This window comes from Dermacentor variabilis, chromosome 4, assembly GCF_050947875.1.
Source record: "Dermacentor variabilis isolate Ectoservices chromosome 4, ASM5094787v1, whole genome shotgun sequence".
Lineage (NCBI taxonomy): Eukaryota > Metazoa > Arthropoda > Arachnida > Ixodida > Ixodidae > Dermacentor > Dermacentor variabilis.
The window spans coordinates 149,603,828-149,622,877 of NC_134571.1; the positions used below are offsets into that span (position 1 = coordinate 149,603,828).

Genomic DNA, 19,050 nt, shown 5'->3' on the forward strand with positions numbered 1-19,050 from the left:
CGGGTTTCTTAAGCACGTGCCCGGCGCCCACCGACGACTTCGGGGTTGGTCGACTCGTGCAGGGCCTCCTGCCGCTTGCGTTGCTTCTCCATCCTTCCCGCTCGGCGATCTGCCTCTCGACTGCTTGACAAACCCGGTAAATCCATAGCGCATAGAGCCCGTTGGGACTGGCAGAGGACCCAGCGTGCCTCCACCTACCGTGCTCCTTCGCGACGTCCCGCCTTCTTCCTCCCCCCCCCCCCACTCCGCTGCGAGCTACTCCTTACCATTCCCACCGTGCACTCCCCTCTCCAGCTTCAAGCGCCCACCAAATATCCACGAATAGTCTCTAAGAAGGATGTGTTAAAATATTAGGTAATGGTGGAATAAAAGCTATCTCTAGGACCACGTTCAGAGCCCTCTTGGAGGATTGTAGACATCGGTGAAACTGCGCTTTTGCCAGGATTTGATGCCGGACACGCCACATTCCCGATCTTACTTATTTGACCATTTATTTGTCTAAGTTCCGTAAGGGCCCGTTTGGGCATTAGATGGGGAAGATAGAAAGGGTGTAGCGTAAGTGTAATGTGTACAATGTGAATAATGGAAGATTACGTTAGGTAGAAAAAAAATTTCTCAACGTCGAACAAAAAAAGAAAAAGAAACGGCGTGTGGAGGAATTGGTTCAGTAGGCCTATAGCCACAAGGACGCCGAGCTGAGCTTGCAGCAAGGCTGCCTACTGTGGGGTTCAAGTGTGGTGATCCCACAACGTCTCCGGTCCAGGGTCCTGCAGTTGCTGCACGCGGGTCATACTGGCCTGGAAAAGACCAAGATTGTGGCCCGGTCCCACGTTTGTTGACCTGGCTTTGACCAGGACATCGCTCACATGGTGTAGAGCTGCCGGGTCTGCAAGAAGCATCAGCGGGCCTCCGATCATGTGCAAATCACCCCTGGCCGTTCCCACAGAAACCTTGGCCCCGCCTGCATGTGGACTTTGGGGAACCCTTCAAGGGCCATTACTTCCTGGTAGTGGTGCATGCCTTTTCGGTGTGGGTGGAGGTTCTACTTGTTACCACTCCATCGGCAGGCATGACCATTGTGGTGCTGCGACAGGTTTTCGCTGCCCAGGGGTTGCCGCACGTCATCGTGTCCGTCAATGGTCTTGCTTTCGCCAGCACACAGTACCTGGCCTGGCTGACGAAGAATAGGATCCGTCGGTAGATGGTACCGCAGTACCACCCAGCTTCAAGCTGTGCAGGTGAGCGGGTGGTGCAGACAATCAAGGACAAGCTCAAGAATAGCCAGTTTGAGGATTTCCGGACGTAGATTGCCCGGGTACTGTTCCAGTACCGGAACACGCCCCACGAGGTCACTAGCCGTGTCCCCTTTGACCTCCTGCTGGGTCAGATGGTCAAGACAACCATTGACGTCTTGCATCCGGACCTCCGATCCACAGTGCTCCTGAAGCAGCTGAAGCAGAAGCTGGCTGCTGACCTAGGGTGCCATCCCGGGCCTTTTCCGGAGTCGGGATCTCGAATCTTCACTTGGAACTTCCATCCTGGCGCACCCTGGTCCGCAGGACAGATGGTGTCGCATTCCAGCGCCTCATCGCTGCTCCTCCGCATGTCAGATGGGGCCGCGTGGCACCGATATGCCGACCATGTCAGGCCTCGCCTCGGGACCTGGCTAGCGCCCTCAACTGCCGCTTCAGAGTTCAAGCCCGCTGGAGAACTAGCGGCAGTACCAGTCGCTTCCAGCGCAGCACCGCCGTCCTCGGAGGCGGCAAGCGTTGCCATTGGTGCGGCACGCGTTGTGCGGCTGCCGAGTCCGGCGCCACTCACAAGGCCGACAACTGCCGACCCTGCGGAAGGAGCGAGGCTGGCTCAGACAGCGTCCAGCATTGCCACACCCGGCCCGTCAAAACCGGTGCCCAGGAGGAGTACTCGACCGCGGAGGCCGCCAAACCGTTACTCGTCTGGATAGCAGGAACCGTCGACTTCCCTGGGTCCGCGACCAAACCTTGCACTTGAACTTGAATGTTTTTTGTTGTCAACAAACAAACTGTGGGTAAGGGGGTGCAACAAGCATGTTGCGCAAACTCGGGCATAATCATCGTTAGTCCACCAGGCTCAGTGGCCTGCCAGGCTCGGAGGGAAACATTGGTCACCGCACCAATAAACACCGACGAGCGCAGCTGCTCGGGTTCAGCCATCGTTCATCACCACCCCGCTGCGAAGCGTCTGTCTAAAGGAGGGTGCCTCGAGCCCTCCCTCGTTCACGAACACGAGGGGATCGTGACAAGTACCGTGTATATTATACTGGTCAGAGGGAAGTCAAGTTATATAAGCACACTTGCGTGTTTCGTTTTGGTTGTGTTAATTTCCATAAGCCATGTGTGACACCAAACAGTTAGTGTTGCTAAATCATACTGCAGCACAGTGACGTAAGCAGGGCAGCTTCTTTCATTATATAAGACGCAGTCATTTGTGAAGATACGTAATTGTGAAGTAACATTAGTTGCAATGTCATTGATATAAATAAAAATAGCAGTCGACCAAGGGCGCACCTTTGAGAAACTCCCGAAATGACGTGAGTGTGGTTAGAAAAGCAGTTGTTTAAAGCAATGCTTAAAATCAGTTCGTTAGGTGCTTCTTAATCTACCGCCTAGTGGTATAGTCAAGCGGTAGCTTTCTAACTTTCAGTTTTAGTCGATTATGAGGTACCCAGTGGAAAGCATTAAAAAAGTCAATGAAAGTCACATCTGTACAATCCAATTAGAGTACAGAAATGTGAATATCTGTCACAAGTTCATATAGTTGCGTCTGACACGAGCGATATTGATGCAAGCCAGGTTGGTTATCGAGGAAGATGCTATTTTTGTTAAGATAGGCTATAATGCGAGACTACGGGGTGTGTTGCAGTAATTTGAAACAAAGTATGTCAGTGGTGTAGGTCGGTAAATATTAGGGTCTGCTGTGTCACCGGATTGAAATACGGGCATCACTAATGTTATCACTAATGCTCTTCCAATCTTCCGACAGGCATCCCGTATATAGTCATTACTGAAATGTGAACTATAGCAGAACAGAAGACTAGCGCGATGTTAATTTCAGACGTTGAGCACTTATACCGTCAGGAAATGGGTTGATTTTAAGAGGAAGCCTGTCAGTTGCATTAGTGGCACCCTGTTTCGATATCACGATGGATGAAAAATGGAATTTAATAAATGGTTGTTGAGTATGTGAGTGTTATGAAGCGGCAGTTCATTAGTGAAAACAGCAGAGAAGCATGTGGTAAATAGCGGGTATATATATATATATATATATATATATATTCATCATCATCATCATCAGCCTGATTACGCCCACTGCAGGGCAAAGGCCTCTCCCATAATTCTCCAACTACCCCGGTCATGTACTAATTGTGGCCATGTTGTCCCTGCAAACTTCTTAGTCTCATCCACCCAACTAAATTTCTGCCGCCCCCTTCTACGCTTCCCTTCCCTTGGAATGCACTCTGTAACCCTTAATAACCATCGGTTAACTTCCCTCCTCATTACATGTCTTGCCCATGCCCAATTCTTTTTCTTGATTTCAACTAAGATGTCAGTACCTTGCGACTGTGTCCTCAACCTATCTGCTCTTTCCTTATCCCTTAACGTTACACCCATCATGCTTCTTTCCATAGCTCGGTGCGTCGTACTCAATTAGAACCCTTTTCGAAAGCTTCCAGGTTTCGGCCCCGTACGTGAGTACTGAGTATATATATATATATATATATATATATATATATATATATATATATATATATATATATATATATATATATATATATATATATATATATATATTGTCACGACCTCGACACAGCTGACAGCCACTTGGTGCGATTCGGTGCTACATGTTAGGCATGTGGGGTGGCTCCCAGAAGAAGAGCACGACGAAGGTGCCAGGACAGCGATATATAAAGATATCTATAGCGTCGACCGAAGTCTCTTGTGGCTTTGTCTATGACAATATATATATATATATATATATATATATATATATATATATATATATATATATATATATATATATATATATATATATATATATATATATATATATATATGTGTGTGTGTGTGTGTGTGTGTGTGTGTGTGTGTGTGTGTGTTTGTGCAAGGGCGTATATTTTAAAAGCAACTTTTTCAATCACACAATAAACATTTCATCTATATACTAAGATAATTTGGCGCCGTTAGCGCCTTTTAGTGCAATGTCAAGCCATATAGTTCTAGCCGGATGTTTTTCAAGCTTACGAACTTTGAAAAAATACATTCCTTACTGAACATTTCGAGTCATCGTATCTGCAGGAAATGAAATACCTCAAGGTTCGCCAGTGAAGCAAAAAGGAGGCGTCGCATTAGGAGAACCTACATCAACAAATGAAATACCAACGACCCCAGCTGGTAAGTGACGTCATTATATATATTCCTTCGAGAAGCAATTTTCGAGATTACGACCAGTCAATGTATCTAATATGTTGCAACCTTTTATTCGGAATTTTGAACGGCCGTGTATTTTCGGAAAGGCGAAGTGATTTTGAAAGTGCTATGTGCTCTACCGCATGCCTTTGCTCAGCTGGGTACACATAAGGTAGAGTGGAGCATTCGAACATGGTTTCACTGCAAATGAATCTAAAAAAACTAGCCGCATTGATGTATGACGTTTCTGATTTATTCTGCCTCCTTTGTTCGCGCTGACAAAAGTAAGAATTTTTATATTACTACCTACAGGAACCGCACTCTTTTCTGCGATACCATGTGGCGTGTATTTGTTTAAATATCTATTACAACAAATTGTGAAATCTTCGGCCCCTACCAGGACCTTTACTCACAATGACTCATCTTTGACTTGAACAAGACACGAGAAACGCTGATAACTTTGAACAATAGTATTCAAGCATTTACGCGAAAGTTTGGTGTTCACCTCAAATAAATTCTGACCGCTTTTATGCGATACAATGAGCATGGGTATGCTAATTTATTCACGCTTTATTTACTTGCAATGCAACAAATGGCTAAACCAATAAAGAAAGTTGTATCAGAAGAACGAAATAAAATAACTCAACTAAGCATCTTCTTTAATCTAATCACCTCACTTCGAAGACGTAAGAATAGTAATTTAATACCATCCGCCCCGAAATTACTCACAGCACGAACACGAAAAGTAAAAGTGAAAACTTCTGCTCATCTATTAAGCCAAGAAGGGCTAGTTCTGCGTATAAAGTGGTGACATAATTGCGTCATGAAGAAAAACAGAGTGGCTGCTATTCAATCGCCGTGAGAATACCAAGGTGCGTTGCGCTGAGGCAATGCCCGCTAATTCAAATTTCAACGAAACATATCTTTTCGGGTTCACTCTTTCGTGAACGCACCTAAATACTTAAATTATTCAAGCGCGAGTGATGATATTTTTGTTACGTTCAGTACGTTTAAACGTTTTTTAGACACTAAGCGTTATTGATAAGATAGCACCAGAAAATCAAGGACATTTAGAATCACTTTGGTCTTGTACCTATGACAAAACTGATTTTTGACCCACATTTTGGTACAGTGTATGCCTAGGCGTTCGCGTTGTGCAAAAAATGTTTCGTTGTCTCTGCCCTGAGCCGCTTCAAACAAAAAAACAAACAAATAGAAATTGAAGCGTCCCTTTCTGGAATACGGCTCAAAAACAAAAATTTATGATGGAATGAAAACACCAGCATTATGTCATAGGACACATTACACTACAGTCGAGGTTGAAAATTTGCACGGTTTTTACCCGCTGTTCACCGATATGTTTAGGTTTCTAATTTGAGTATTGTTATTATTTTCTCTCACAAGCTTTAATGCCTGACCCATATTCTACATTCAGATTTGGGTCTTTTCCTGTTTTTGTCGCTTGTGCGGCACAATGTACCTTGGCTACTACTATAGCGACAATCTCAACAGTGAAGATCGGGAAGGCAACTGTGCTCTACGACCACTACCAAATCTCCATCACACATTAATCTAGAAAGAGAAAAAACAAAACTGTAAGCAGGGCTAGGAAGAGCTATGACACCTTTCATACCTCACATCCATGACACGAACACCAGAAAGATAATGTTTTCAGTGCGATTACGAATTTTCGGGAAATTTACGCGCTTTTTAGGGGCAAATCAGTCTTTATCTGTAACTGCTTAACAGCATCGGGGGTGTTTGCTTTTGGAACAGTGTCTTAAACCAACCGTAGGACCAACTTGGGTAACTGGGGATGTGTCACCGCGTATTTTCTCCTCTTGAATGAGAAAAAAGTACAGAACGAAACTTCCGGCAAATATATTAACACAAGCTTTTCTGAATATAATTGTTGTTTCTGCGAAGACCGGAATCTTGTTCGCCTTCTTCAAGACATCGCAGATTTACATAGAGAAAGCTGTTCCGCAACCTGATTGCACAAGTTCTCGCGCTACCTGCAGAATACAGCCGTTAGAATATGTGCATAGGTACTTATGATGCAGGCACATGATTTCCTTCATCAAATGTGCTTCGTGGAATCCTGCGCAAGCTTGAGGGAGAACGCACGTGGTATAACGCACTCCGACGGCAGTCAGTGTTTTTCTAGCTGAGGGCTTGTCACTGTAATGGAAGAGGTGTTTTCAAGTGGGCTCCATGTGTTAAATACGTTAAACATCACACGTTCCACTAGAGTGTACGTAAACTGTTCGAGAAACGGCCTTCACTACGCAGGTGTCACCAATAATAATGTGCCACACCCCCGAACAGTTTCCAGGAAGTGGGCAATCACATCTGGCGAAGCATTTTTGTAAGCTCCTGCGGTGGCGTTACATGTTCGGCTTTGCTAGTCACGTTGCAGTCTCGAGTTGAATTCCCCGTCGCACCTGTTTTTTTTTTTTTGCATGCAGCATCCTTCTCAGAGGTGGTAAATACTTTTCGTCTACAGGAAGCTGTGCGCCCCTACTTCCAATGCAAAGTCTACATGGTCACATCTATTGCAGCGTGCAGTCATGTATACAAGTACCTTCACTGCGTCTTTTTTGCACTACGTTTATTCCGTTATTTTTACCTGTGCCCTCTAGCACCTATAAGAAAATAGCGCAACAAGCTTACGTAAACGGCATGTCCCTGGGTTGCGGTGATTGTGACTGTCCGACATGGGGATGCGGTTGTTAGTGTCATTAAGCCTTGTCAGATGTAAGTGGCGAAAGAAGTTTTCGGCGCTTAAGCAGAACAGCCCATCATGAACTAAGAAATAATTTAGTAAACTGCTATTAAACGCAGGTGTGCTCAGCTTAGTAATCGAACATTCTGCCGCACACCTATGAAAAAACTGACTTCCAATCGTTTTTGTTCTTGTAAGGTTAACCACAGACTGCAAAGTGTTGTGCTTTCTCATGCATACTTCGTGTTGATTAAGATATTTTCGAAAGCCAATACTTGCGCACTTTACTGAATTTCTACTCTCACCTTAATTCTGTAACGTACTTGACACAAATAGCCACTTGAAACATGCGTTTAAACATACGCAGTACCATAATGTCTGATAGGATGCCGGAGCTGGCGCTATCAATTTCCAACCTTTTATTAGTGATCCGCAAACCGCAATGATTAAAACAGTCTCGCGACGAAGCGTCAAGAAAGCAAAAAAACTGCTTGTGGCCAGCAAAGTTAACGACACACTCGAGCCTTTTCGCGAACGAAAAATGACGGCGATCTAAAGATGTGTCAGTGGAGCTAACTGTTCGAAGCAGAGTTGCGCTTCTCGCTTTCCGTTAGTTAACCTTGGTGTTAATTTGTGATTCGCTTTTTGATTTTCATATCTTCATTGTGAAATGATCAAATACGGACGCGTTTTCTCCAATGATTTGGGTGGATGGCTATTTGTCAAAAACAAGCTTTGTCATAATGTCCTGCTGACGTGCACCAAATGCAATGGGTTTTTCGTACTTGATAGCGGTAAATCCGGCGCAGGCGTGCTGTAATCAATGAGAGCCTCCAGTGTCTGTAGCTGCGAAGTAGCTTTATTCTCCTTGGAATGTCAGAAAGTCCAAAAAGGCCACCTAACTTACTAGGGACCTAGCGCACCAAAATGTTAAGGTGCTGTGCCACAGAAACACAAGGACGAGAGGGTGTCGGCACGGAGGTGTGTATAATGTTCTTTAAGGATTATGAACCCATTCACTTAACAACAAGCGTTATTCACACCAAAAACCATTCATATACTTTGTACTAATTTTCTTTCCGTTGTTTTATACATTTGAAATTTGACGAAGCGACATGTTGCTGCCAACATGAAAGGAATTTCCTCACATCACAAGGCGAGTTCATAATTGCGGCAACAAACAGCACGCAGGCATTTATGCATTGCGCAAGATTTGTATGTACTGTATAGCGCTTAGATTACTAATTGCCGCGGGCTTGCATAGAGATGCCTTCACTATCCCTAATCTTTTTTTTTCTTGTTTACCTTAAAGAGAATTCAAATAAGATCATGGTGCGAGAATACTTCTCATGCAACATACTCGCAGGAAAAGGCGGAGCTTTGAATGTTCCGCAACCGGTGCGACGCGTATGACATTGGCCTGTATTCAAATTGACAATGATTGTTACTCAAGGCATGGTACAATGACGAAATCAATGTAGAATTTTCGCGGCATTTCACTTACTATTTCATATACGATATACTACTAGTGTATGCTGTAAGCATCTTTCACGGTTAGACGCAGCCGACCTTTGTCAACCACAATAATCTTCTATTGTCACACGTAAGTATAAAAGAAATAGGCTTTTTGCTTTTCTTAGCTAGTTTGCTCACAATGAATGTTTGAATGATATTGCGCAGCAAACAGCGCCACATGCTCAGCAACCTATGTACTTTACTGGCTGCGGCCACAAGCTACCTGCTGATCGTTGTCTTGATGAGCAGCAGGTAGCTTGTGTGATTGTGATTTGCTCGAATATAGATCGTGCTGCTGGCTTGTGTGCAGCCTAGATTACAACTTAGGGCAATGCGTATCTGGCGTGGGAAGTGTGTCGGTAGATAATCTCGGTACTACGTTATCTGATATAGGTATGCTTTCATAGATGGCTAATCGCGCAGAATGAATGTGCCATGTAAGAAGCGTTACGCAACCTAAAATATGATATACCAATAGCACCGCATCTCCCACACCCATATCACTGTCGAATGCGGACGCTACATAAGTTGGCACAGCCCCACAGGATGTTTGTTAAATTCTTCGTCGTTCAGACCTCATCGCAGCGCTATCAAGTGCAAGATGAGACCTCAACAAGTCTTCTGCGCCATATCAGTTCTTCCCGCCTCCCCGACGCAGTGCTCAAAGAAGCGCCTTCATGCCGTGAGCAACTTTTGCAGACATGATCAGTCAACGTTAACCTGTAGCTATCGACGATAGAAGAGCTTATTCTGGCACCCATGTGCTGTGCTTCTTAAGCAGATTATATTTCAACGACGAAGGTGAGCCACGTTTTACAAGTGTTTGAAGAACAGCAGAAGCATATGATGCAACAAAGTCAGCCTATTCTAGCACTAGCTAAGTCGCTGAGGAAAGGAAAACGAGCACCGGATATTGTTGAACCTGATGTCCTTGAAGGAAGCTCTGAAGACCCGCAAGAATGGTTATGGTATTATTAGTATGCTTCTCAGAGTAAGGCGTGGTTGTACAACGAAGAGAAAGTACTGAACACGTTACACTACCTTGGTGTCACTGCCAGAAAATGGTGCGATCTGCAGATCCTGGATCAAAAGCTAACACATTAGGAGAAGTGGAAACACCTTCTTGGCGGTGTTCAAGGCAATGCATGGGATAGAAAAAGAGTTTGGGCTACGCTTCAAACACACGCATGGCTACCTACTAGAGTTCTACCTTGTACTAGAGTACTACTAGAGTAGTACTACCTTGAGAAGCACCGTCTATTGCGCATGGCCGAGCCTGAACTATCGTAAAAGAAAGTTATAGACTTCTCTGATGCCTGAGGCAGGCAGACAAGCCCGTGAACTGCTTGGTGTACCTCCGTCCATACGCGACTAGTGAATTCTCTGTAAGGGCTGAAAGCTTTTCTTCTTATAATTTTCTTTTTTTTCACACTACTTTTATGTGCTGTTCAAGTTCGCCTAAAATATACCGTGTACATAGCCGCGTTCATGGCCGCGTGGGTACCGGAGACTCCAAAACCACGGTGTTAGAAATAGTATGTCGTGCCATCTGCGGCGACCAGCACAGCTTGTATACTGCGGATAATTCAAGCATGTTTCCAGGCACGTAAGGTAGTCTGGGCTGGAGTTCTCCTACATAATATGGCCTAACAGCCCGAAGGGTTATATGATTGGGCTAGCTCGGATGCTCGGTTGCCATAGTCAGACGTTCTTCGCGTGTTTTTTCCTGAAGGTGTGAAACTCGAAGTTACCTCCCTCAGAACACTACATCTCTAGGCTGCGAATTGCGCGTGACACGGGCACAAACGGCCACAGCAAGTGGGACTATACTAATGCAAGTACAACAAAATTAGGAAAACCAACTAAGGTTCTTCAACAAGACACTCTCTCACCAGAGCAGGAATTGGCCTCCCTGGTGCAGTGATCGGTCACTCCCTCCCAAATGACTCACTCAATTACCCAATAACCCTCAGTCCCCAGCAGCTGCGGAGAAACTGGCCAAGGCGGCGGTCGAGCCTTTGGGGCAGCAGAGGGTGCTAAGAATTTCTGGACCCGAACAGGCCGCCCATTGGAAACTGACATTAGAAACTAACATCTGAACTCTCTCCAGTGAAGCTAGACTAGCAGGACTTTTTCAGGAACTATGAAACATTGTTTGGAATATCATTGGTCTTGCTGCGTTTAGAAGAACAGGTCAGGTTTTACAGTGCTCACAAATGGCCACGTCTTCTGCTATAGAGGTGTACCAGATAAGAAGCAGTTCGCAGTAGAATCCGTAACGACATAGCGAGCAACGTTGACCAATTCTACAGCTGTAATGAGAGGGTAGCAGTAGTCGTAATAAAGCTGAATAGGAGGTATACAATAAAGGTTGTACAAACCTACGCTCCAACCTACAGTCACGATGATAAAGAAATAGAACAGTTTTATGAAGATATTGAATTAGCGATGCGAAAAGTGCACTCATTGTACTCTACGCATGGACGACTTCAATGCAAAAGTGGGAAAAATCAGGCTGGTGAAAAAACAATTGGCATCTCCGGCGTAGATCCTAGAAACACTCGAGGCGAGACATAGGTGGAATTTGTGGAAAGGAATAAGGATGTGAAAGGAAAGGAAAGGAATAGAATAATGAGCACTTTCAGGAAGCCTAGGAGCAAAAAGTGGAGCTAGAAAAGCCCTACTTTTGAGACAATGAATGTAATCATTTTCACAATTTTTGCCGGTCCGAGCATTGTGCAGGACGTAGAAGTGTTAGGTAAGGTAAAGTGCAGTGATCATAGGTTAGTAGGAGCTAGGATCCACCTCAATTTCAAGAGAGAAAGAGTAAAATCCACCACGAAGAAACAGACCAACCTAGACGCAGTAAGGGTAAAAGCAGACAAATTCAGGTTGACATTTGCAAACAAATATGCAGCCTTAGAACAGACAGATGGAGATGACATATCGGCAATGAATGAAACCGTAACTGGGTTGGCTTCAGAAGCAGAAATTGAAGTTGGAGGTAAGGCACAAAGGCAACTAGTAGGTAAGCTCTGCCAAGTAACCAAGTACCTAATAAAGAAAGGATAAAGAATGAAAGTTTACACATGAAGAGATGAGAGGAGAAGATGAGAAGAAGGGATATTCGAAATTATAACATGAGAAAGACTAAGGAAGAAGTAAAAAATAGACGCAGCCTGAAATGAGCGAGAAAGAAACTATCCATAGGAAAAACCAGATGTATGCACTGAAAGTTGGGCTGGGTAATATCATTGTCAATCTCGATGATATAGGAAAAGCAGCGGAAGAATTCTGCACTGACCTTTACAGTACCCAAATCAGCCATGGTACGCCAATTCGAAGTAGTAATGAACAGGTTACAGAGGCTCTATCTATACCTAGTGATGAAGAAGGGCCTTGCAAGACATGAAACGGGGAAAAACGGCAGGAGAAGATGGAATACTAGTCATTTTAATCAAAGATGGTGGAGACATACTGCTTGAAAAACTAGCGGCCGTTTATACGGACTGTCTGTCAACTGCAAGGGTCACAGAGAACTGGAAGAATGCAAACATTATACTAATCCACAAAAAGGGAGACGCTAAAGAGTTAAAAATAATAGGCTCATCAGCTTACTTTCCATTTATTTAAATATTCAGTAAGATAATCTCCAATACAATACGGGCAACACTGCACATTTGTCAACCAAGGGAACAGGCAGGTTTCAGGAAGGGGTGCTCTACAATGGCTAGCATTCAGGTCATCAATCAGGTAATCGAGAAATCTGCGGAGTACAATCAGCCTCTCTATATGGCTTTCATAGATTACAAAAATGCATTTCACTAAGTCAAGATACCAGCAGTCATAGACGCATGACGCAATCAAGCAGTACAGGACACTTACGTAAATATCTTGGAAAATATCCACCATATTCCACAGCTACCTTAATTATCCACAAGAAAATTAGGAAGTTCATTTTAAAGAAAGGTGTCCGACAAGGAGACACAATCTGTGGTGCTATTCCCTGCGTGCTTGGAAGAAGTATTCAAGCTATTAAACTGGGAAAGCTTAGGAATAGGGATCAATGTCGACTACCTCAGCAAAATTCGATTTGCAGATGGCATTGTCCTGTTCCGCAACACTAGGGACGAGTTCCAACAAATGATTGACCTTAACAGAAAGAGTATAAGAGTGCGGTTGACGATCAATATGCAGAAGACAAAGATATTGATCAATAACCGATCAAGAGAACGAGGGCTCAGGATTGCCAGTCAGCCTCTAGAGTCTGTAAATGAGGAAGTTTACGTAAGTCGATGACCGCAGGGGACCCTGATCATTAAAAGGAAATTTACTGAATAAAAATGGGTTGGAGAGCATTCGGCAGACATTGTGAGATCCTGACGGGAGCTTACCATTATTAATAAAAAGAAGAATGCACAAGCTATGCATCTTATCGGTGCTGATGTATGGGGCATAAACTTGGAGGCTCAGAAAGAAGCTCGAAAACAAGGTGACGACTGCGCAAAGAGCGATGGAAGGAAGAATGTTAGGCATAACGTTAAGCGACAGGAAGATAGCGGTGTGGATCAGAGAGAAAAGAGGTATAACCGACATTCTAATTCACAACGAGAGGAAGAAAATCGAGCTGGGCAGGTCATGTAATGCGTAAGTTAAATAACCGCTCAACCGTTCGGTTTACAGAATGGGTGCCAGGAGAAGGGAAGTGTAGTCGAGGACGGCAGAATAGGTGGGGTGATGAAGTTAAGAAATGCGCAGGCGCTAGCTGGAATTGGTTGGCGCAGGACAGGGACAATTGGAGATAATTGGAGGATCATTGGATAATTGATGATGATGCTGCTGCTGATGATGATGATGAACGCTGGGACTCTTTCTCACTTTCTGAAAGCAGCTGAAGCTCAAAGCTACCGATACAATAGACGACCTTACAAGGTGTCTGCAGAATTTGCATGTTGAACCAGCACAGTAAATTCGTCCCTGGGGAGAACTTCTCCTGGACCGCATTGAAATCAATAAGCTCGTAGAACCTCAGTCGTATATACGATCATTCAAATTTACAGAGAACCTTTAGAACGTCTATTTTAAGTCCTCGAAATGCTCTTCGAATAATCCTAGTAGCATTCTACGCATTACCACTGTCTGCGAACGCCTTAAAGAACAGGGTGGAGACGACCGGCCTTTTATGGAAAACTGCTATAATGCTGTGTACTATACATCTTCTGCCCTACTTCATGTCTCTCTCAAGATGGATGCTGGTGAGATGAATACACTCTTGGTCAGTGGAGCGTCTTTGTCCATCATCAACCAGAAATGAATAGAGAGCAGCAGTCTGCACAGAAGGAGCACCCTACGTATCGAAGGTTAGGATGGGGCACTAAGCTCCTACAATGAGTGGGCGGCAGCCGTGATTGAATTTCAAGGTCAATGCATAAATAGTGACCTGTAAGCAATACGTTTTGTCACCTATGACTTCATATAATTTTGCCCTCACATAAAAAAGCTAAACGTTTAATGGGTTAAGAAAGCTTTGGCTGAAGAAAATACTAAACTGGTGATAAGCGTAGAGACAGCTCGCCTTCCAGGTTAGTTCACTGCGAAGAAGACATCAGAACAAACCATCCAGAGCTCGTATGCATATAAAAACATCATCCCGCGATAAGGTCCCATGCAGTTTCCTTTGAACTCGAAGACAAAACCGTGGTTTGGAATGCTCCATAGAATATGTGAAGAGAGAAAAGGCTGGGTTGGATAAAAACACCGCCCATGGATCCCGTACAGCTGGTAAACTAGCGAAGGTGAAATAGGTGGCCTCGGTGTTTATCTAGAAGAGTTGACTGTTGGGCTAGTTGGTCGTGTATCTCCTTGTCTTCTCCTTGTCTGTCGACCTTGTGTCCGTGGTTTTATTCGCGCTAAGCTGCTACTTTGTTGTTTATCGCTGGCTGAAATCTCGTGCCTCATTCAACTCTTTCTAAATGGTTGGTTCCGTCTTGGAGATTCTTAATGAGGTTAGGCACACGTTTGGCTTGGGTTTATTACGGCCTTTACTTCAAAGGCCACATATTTGGCTTGGCATAATCACCATCACAGAGGCGCGCACTCAACCATTCAGTGTGTTAATACAGCGGGTCCATAAAGGTCTTTATGAAATACCCTTCACATTTGTGTTTTGTAATGCTTTAATCATAGTATTTATGACTCGGGTATGCACCGTAGTTACCAAGCAGCACACCGGGGCCATACATTTCATTTAATTTTGAACCGTCTTCAGTTCACTTCTTTTTTGAACCCCGGATCCTCGTCCGGATGTCACCGCGGCGATCTCTCTCGGTCGGGGTGTCTGCGGCGTAACGTTGTCTCTTCAGCTCCACTTCGCGAGCTAGTTCGGCCGCACGAGCCGTCGGATCTGCGGTCGAACGGCCTTGTGCCGCTCGCTTGTATCGCAGGCCTGATCTGCCGAGGCGTTCGCGCGATACCGACGAGGTCTCTCCCGCTACTGCTCTCGGTGCTGTTGCTCGTAGGCCAGTTGCTCATCGCGAGAACGAACGATGTGTGGCCATCATATTGGCAAGTCAGAGAGACTGCTCCGAGCGCGCTCTGCTGCGATAGGGAAACGACGCCGCTGTCGTCGTAGCCAATGGTGCCGCACCTACTGCGGGAGGGTTTCTGTGGTCGGACCGCGAGCATTTTCCCTAGACACATACAGCTAGGCTGTAAAAGGAGCTGCATGCAAATTTGGACGCCGACATCAACCGGCTATCACTTTCGCCATTTGGTTCACCTATAAGCCTCATTCTGAAAGAGGATGCAACTTTTCAACTTTGCACCGATTACAGGATTCTAAACCGCCAAACAGAGCAGATGCCTTTTCAAATGACAAAAACAATACTATTTTAAATGAAGGTGTTGGTTGCCACTACTTCTCTTGAATGAACTTCTGCAGAGATTTTGGCAGATTGCTTTGAGCGAGGAGACCAAGAAGTAGACCGCATTTAAACGCCGTTCGACTCGTTTGAGTATGATCGCCTACCTTCCGTGTGGAAGAATACCAGCACTTGGTTTCAAAAGCTCATGAATGACATCTTCAAGCCATACTTGGCCAGCTTTTTCAATGTCTATATAGATGGCATAATCATTTTCTTGAAGACAAAAAAATAATAAAAGTCACATTCCCTAGTTCTCCATGCCCTCAACGTCACACATTTCAAAGTAAACTGCAGCAAAGTGCATTCCTCCAAATGGCATTTCTAGACAGGGCACTGCACAGCTGTAGCAAAAGTACAAAACAAGAATCCGTTGAAAGAATTCGCAAGTTGGCAAAATCTTACGACATACAGTCCCTGCCTGTCTTCCTGGGCCTAGGACCCTCGACACTTCAGAGTCTTTCTAAGAAAATAAGCAGTGAAAACAAGGTGCCTTACACAAGTGCTACAGAAAGACGGGCTATTGCTGTGGAATAACAACTGGTAAAGTGCCTACCATGAACTAGTGAGGTTTATATCATCCGACCCTATTTGCCCAATTCTTGGCTTCTCTCTACCATTTACGTTTAGCAGTTCTGCATCGTATTACGCAACTGAGGCAGTGCTCTATCAGAAGCTCTCAAGCCAACCTTGCCACCAAAGGTACCATGTGGTGGGATACTAAAGCTATACATTGAAGCCTGCAGAAGTGAACTACACCATCACCGAAAAATAAGTAGTGGTCGTCTTGCAATCTATTCTGTATTTTGGAATTTACCTAGCAGGAGAGAAATTCTCACTTTTCACTGACCATCAGGCACTGACGCACCTTTTTAACACGGCACAACCATGAGGACGCATTGCAATGTGTGTTAACTACCGGGAACAATTTCATTTCAACCTTTCGCAATGCCCTAGTCCGCTGCTTATGACACAGATGCCTTGTCTAGATCGCTCGTCACCGAAATAAGTGAATACCTGGAAGAGATAGATTACCTGAAGCTAAGGGAACGTACAGAAGAAATAAAGGACATCGTGCCACCGACAATGGTTCCGAAGACCCTTCATTGTTACAATGCTACTCCAAAGTCAGGTGGGCATGATGGATTTTGGCTCATACAACAAGCTACTGAAGCGGTTTACATGGCCAAGTATGAAAGAAGACAGCGACTACGCACTGACATGTCAAACATGGCAAGTAAGCAAAGCAAACTTCACACAGGCGACAGACATAATAGTAATGCCGCAGCATTCATGAGTCCTCTTTGAAGTTGTTCCCTTGGTGGATTTTTGCGGACCTAAAGAAAGCCGGTAAAGATGTCAGGAAAACGCAAGCGTTTCTGCTATGCATAGACAAATGTACCAAATGGTTGCGGCCAAGACAGGAAAGGACACCTACAGTGTCATTTCTATTCTTCAAGCCGAATGTTTTAGACATAAGGCTGCAGTGTATGATAATGGACCTGCTTTCAGTGGTGCCCAACTAGCGAAGTGAACTTGAGATCATGGAATGTCTATCACATTTTGCTCTCCATTCCACCCTGCCGCAAACGGCCTTGCGGAGCGCGTCATCCAAGATGTGAAGCACCTTATAAGCACCCAAAGCTTGCAGGTCGTTGGAAATGCTGTTAGAGGCTGCTGTGAGACACCATACCTGTTCATGGACAAGTGGCATGGGGTGCATCCCTCTTTTTGCCACCCCAGTAGTACCGCGGACACTTCCTGCGGATCGCGAACTGGGTATCATCAACAAAATTTTAATTACAGAAGCGAAGAAACGCACGCACAAGGAGGATGTCTACAAACAACGCCTGAAGAGAAGCTTTCAGCGAAGATGCAACGAAGAAATACCAGACAAAGAGGTTTATGACTAGGTCCCAATAAGAAAATGCGTGGGGACTTCAAATGCTAAACTTCAGGCACCCCTTACGGTGGTAAAGACTGCGTCAAAACACGGTATATTGAAGACAATATGCTATTTAGGAACCTCTAGTAAAAAGAGTGCTCCTTTATCGGAAATATTTTCAAGTACTGCACTAGGTGGTATAAACAAAAACAACGAGGGAGGGTGAAGCCTGCTGCATTTAAGCCACGAAAGAATAGGAAGAACCAAGGGGACAAAGAAAGAGAACGACAGTTTGGTTAGAATAAAATGGCGTAATACATCTGTTGGTTATAAGCCATGCGTTTCTTTAGTTGCGTTTATAATGAATTCTTCATTATCTATCTATCTATCTATCTATCTATCTATCTATCTATCTATCTATCTATCTATCTATCTATCTATCTATCTATCTATCTATCTATTTATCTATCTATCTATCTATCTATCTATCTATCTATCTATCTATCTATCTATCTATCTATCTATCTATCTATCTATCTTCTTACGCCGACCCATTAACCCAGGTTGACTACTTTGGCCACTAGACAAAATACCAGCGTCCTCAGGTGATGGCCGTCATATAGCCGTCATGCATTCTTCGCCACATCGTCATGGTGACGCCGTCATATTGGCTACATCGTTACTATTTCAGCTTCATGATCTTGGTTTCGGCATTCTGTCGTCATCACGCCTTTCATCCCAACACAATGATCTACGTTGTCTAATATGTTGGGCCACCAGGTGTGAGCTCTAGGTCATGATGCCGTCCAGCTCGTTACATCGTCGTGATTACAGCTTTTTTCTTCCTACACCCCTCATACCCTTGTCGCGGCGCCATCGTCGCCATACTGTCGCCATGCATTCCTCGTCACACCGCCGTAGTGATGCCGTTGTGGCCCTTCAATCATCGTCATTCCAGCTTCGGAATGGGACTCTCTGCATACGGTCGTCGTCACACCTTCAGCTCAGACCCAATAGCCCAACTTTTCTAATACCTTTTAGCATCTAGGTGGAATTGTGGAATTGATCTTCGTGGAATTGATGTCATCATGGTTGTTGCATTGTAGAGTTTGCAGATTTGTAATCTGACTGTGGTGCTGTTGTCATCTCGTTATCGTTATCACCGCATCGTAGTTGTGCCGTCTTCGTCGGGCAGTAGTTTTATAATAGTCATCTCTTCAGTAGCATCCTCTCATATTTGTCATACTTTCGCTACCGCCTTCGTCGTTCGACCGGCATCAGCTTTTCTTCTTCGTGATATTGTAATTATAATGGATGTCATTCGATGAGGATAACGCCGACCTTTTCATGCCGTCCTCGTAACGCACTCACTACCACGCATCCGTTGAAAGAAGTCATGCCACGATACTTCGTCACCTTGGTCAACTTTGTCATACGGCTCTAGTCTTGCCGTCGTCGTTGCGCCATTGTCGTCATACATGTTTTATGGTACTGCTATCTTTGCGCAAATGTGATCATACATTCGTCGCCATGCCACGGTCCTTATGCCATTGGAACGCC

General features: G+C 44.7%; 1 protein-coding gene across 2 annotated transcripts in view; it reads left to right on the top strand.

The window, feature by feature from the left end:
- LOC142578007 (uncharacterized) overlaps nucleotides 1-19,050 on the top strand; it is a 57,048-nt gene that overhangs the window by 28,727 nt on the left and 9,271 nt on the right. For both annotated transcript variants that reach the window (XM_075687436.1, XM_075687435.1), the window contains one exon: nucleotides 4,335-4,430. In XM_075687436.1, the coding sequence (XP_075543551.1) occupies nucleotides 4,335-4,430 (96 nt within the window). The remainder of the gene's footprint in view (nucleotides 1-4,334; nucleotides 4,431-19,050) is intronic.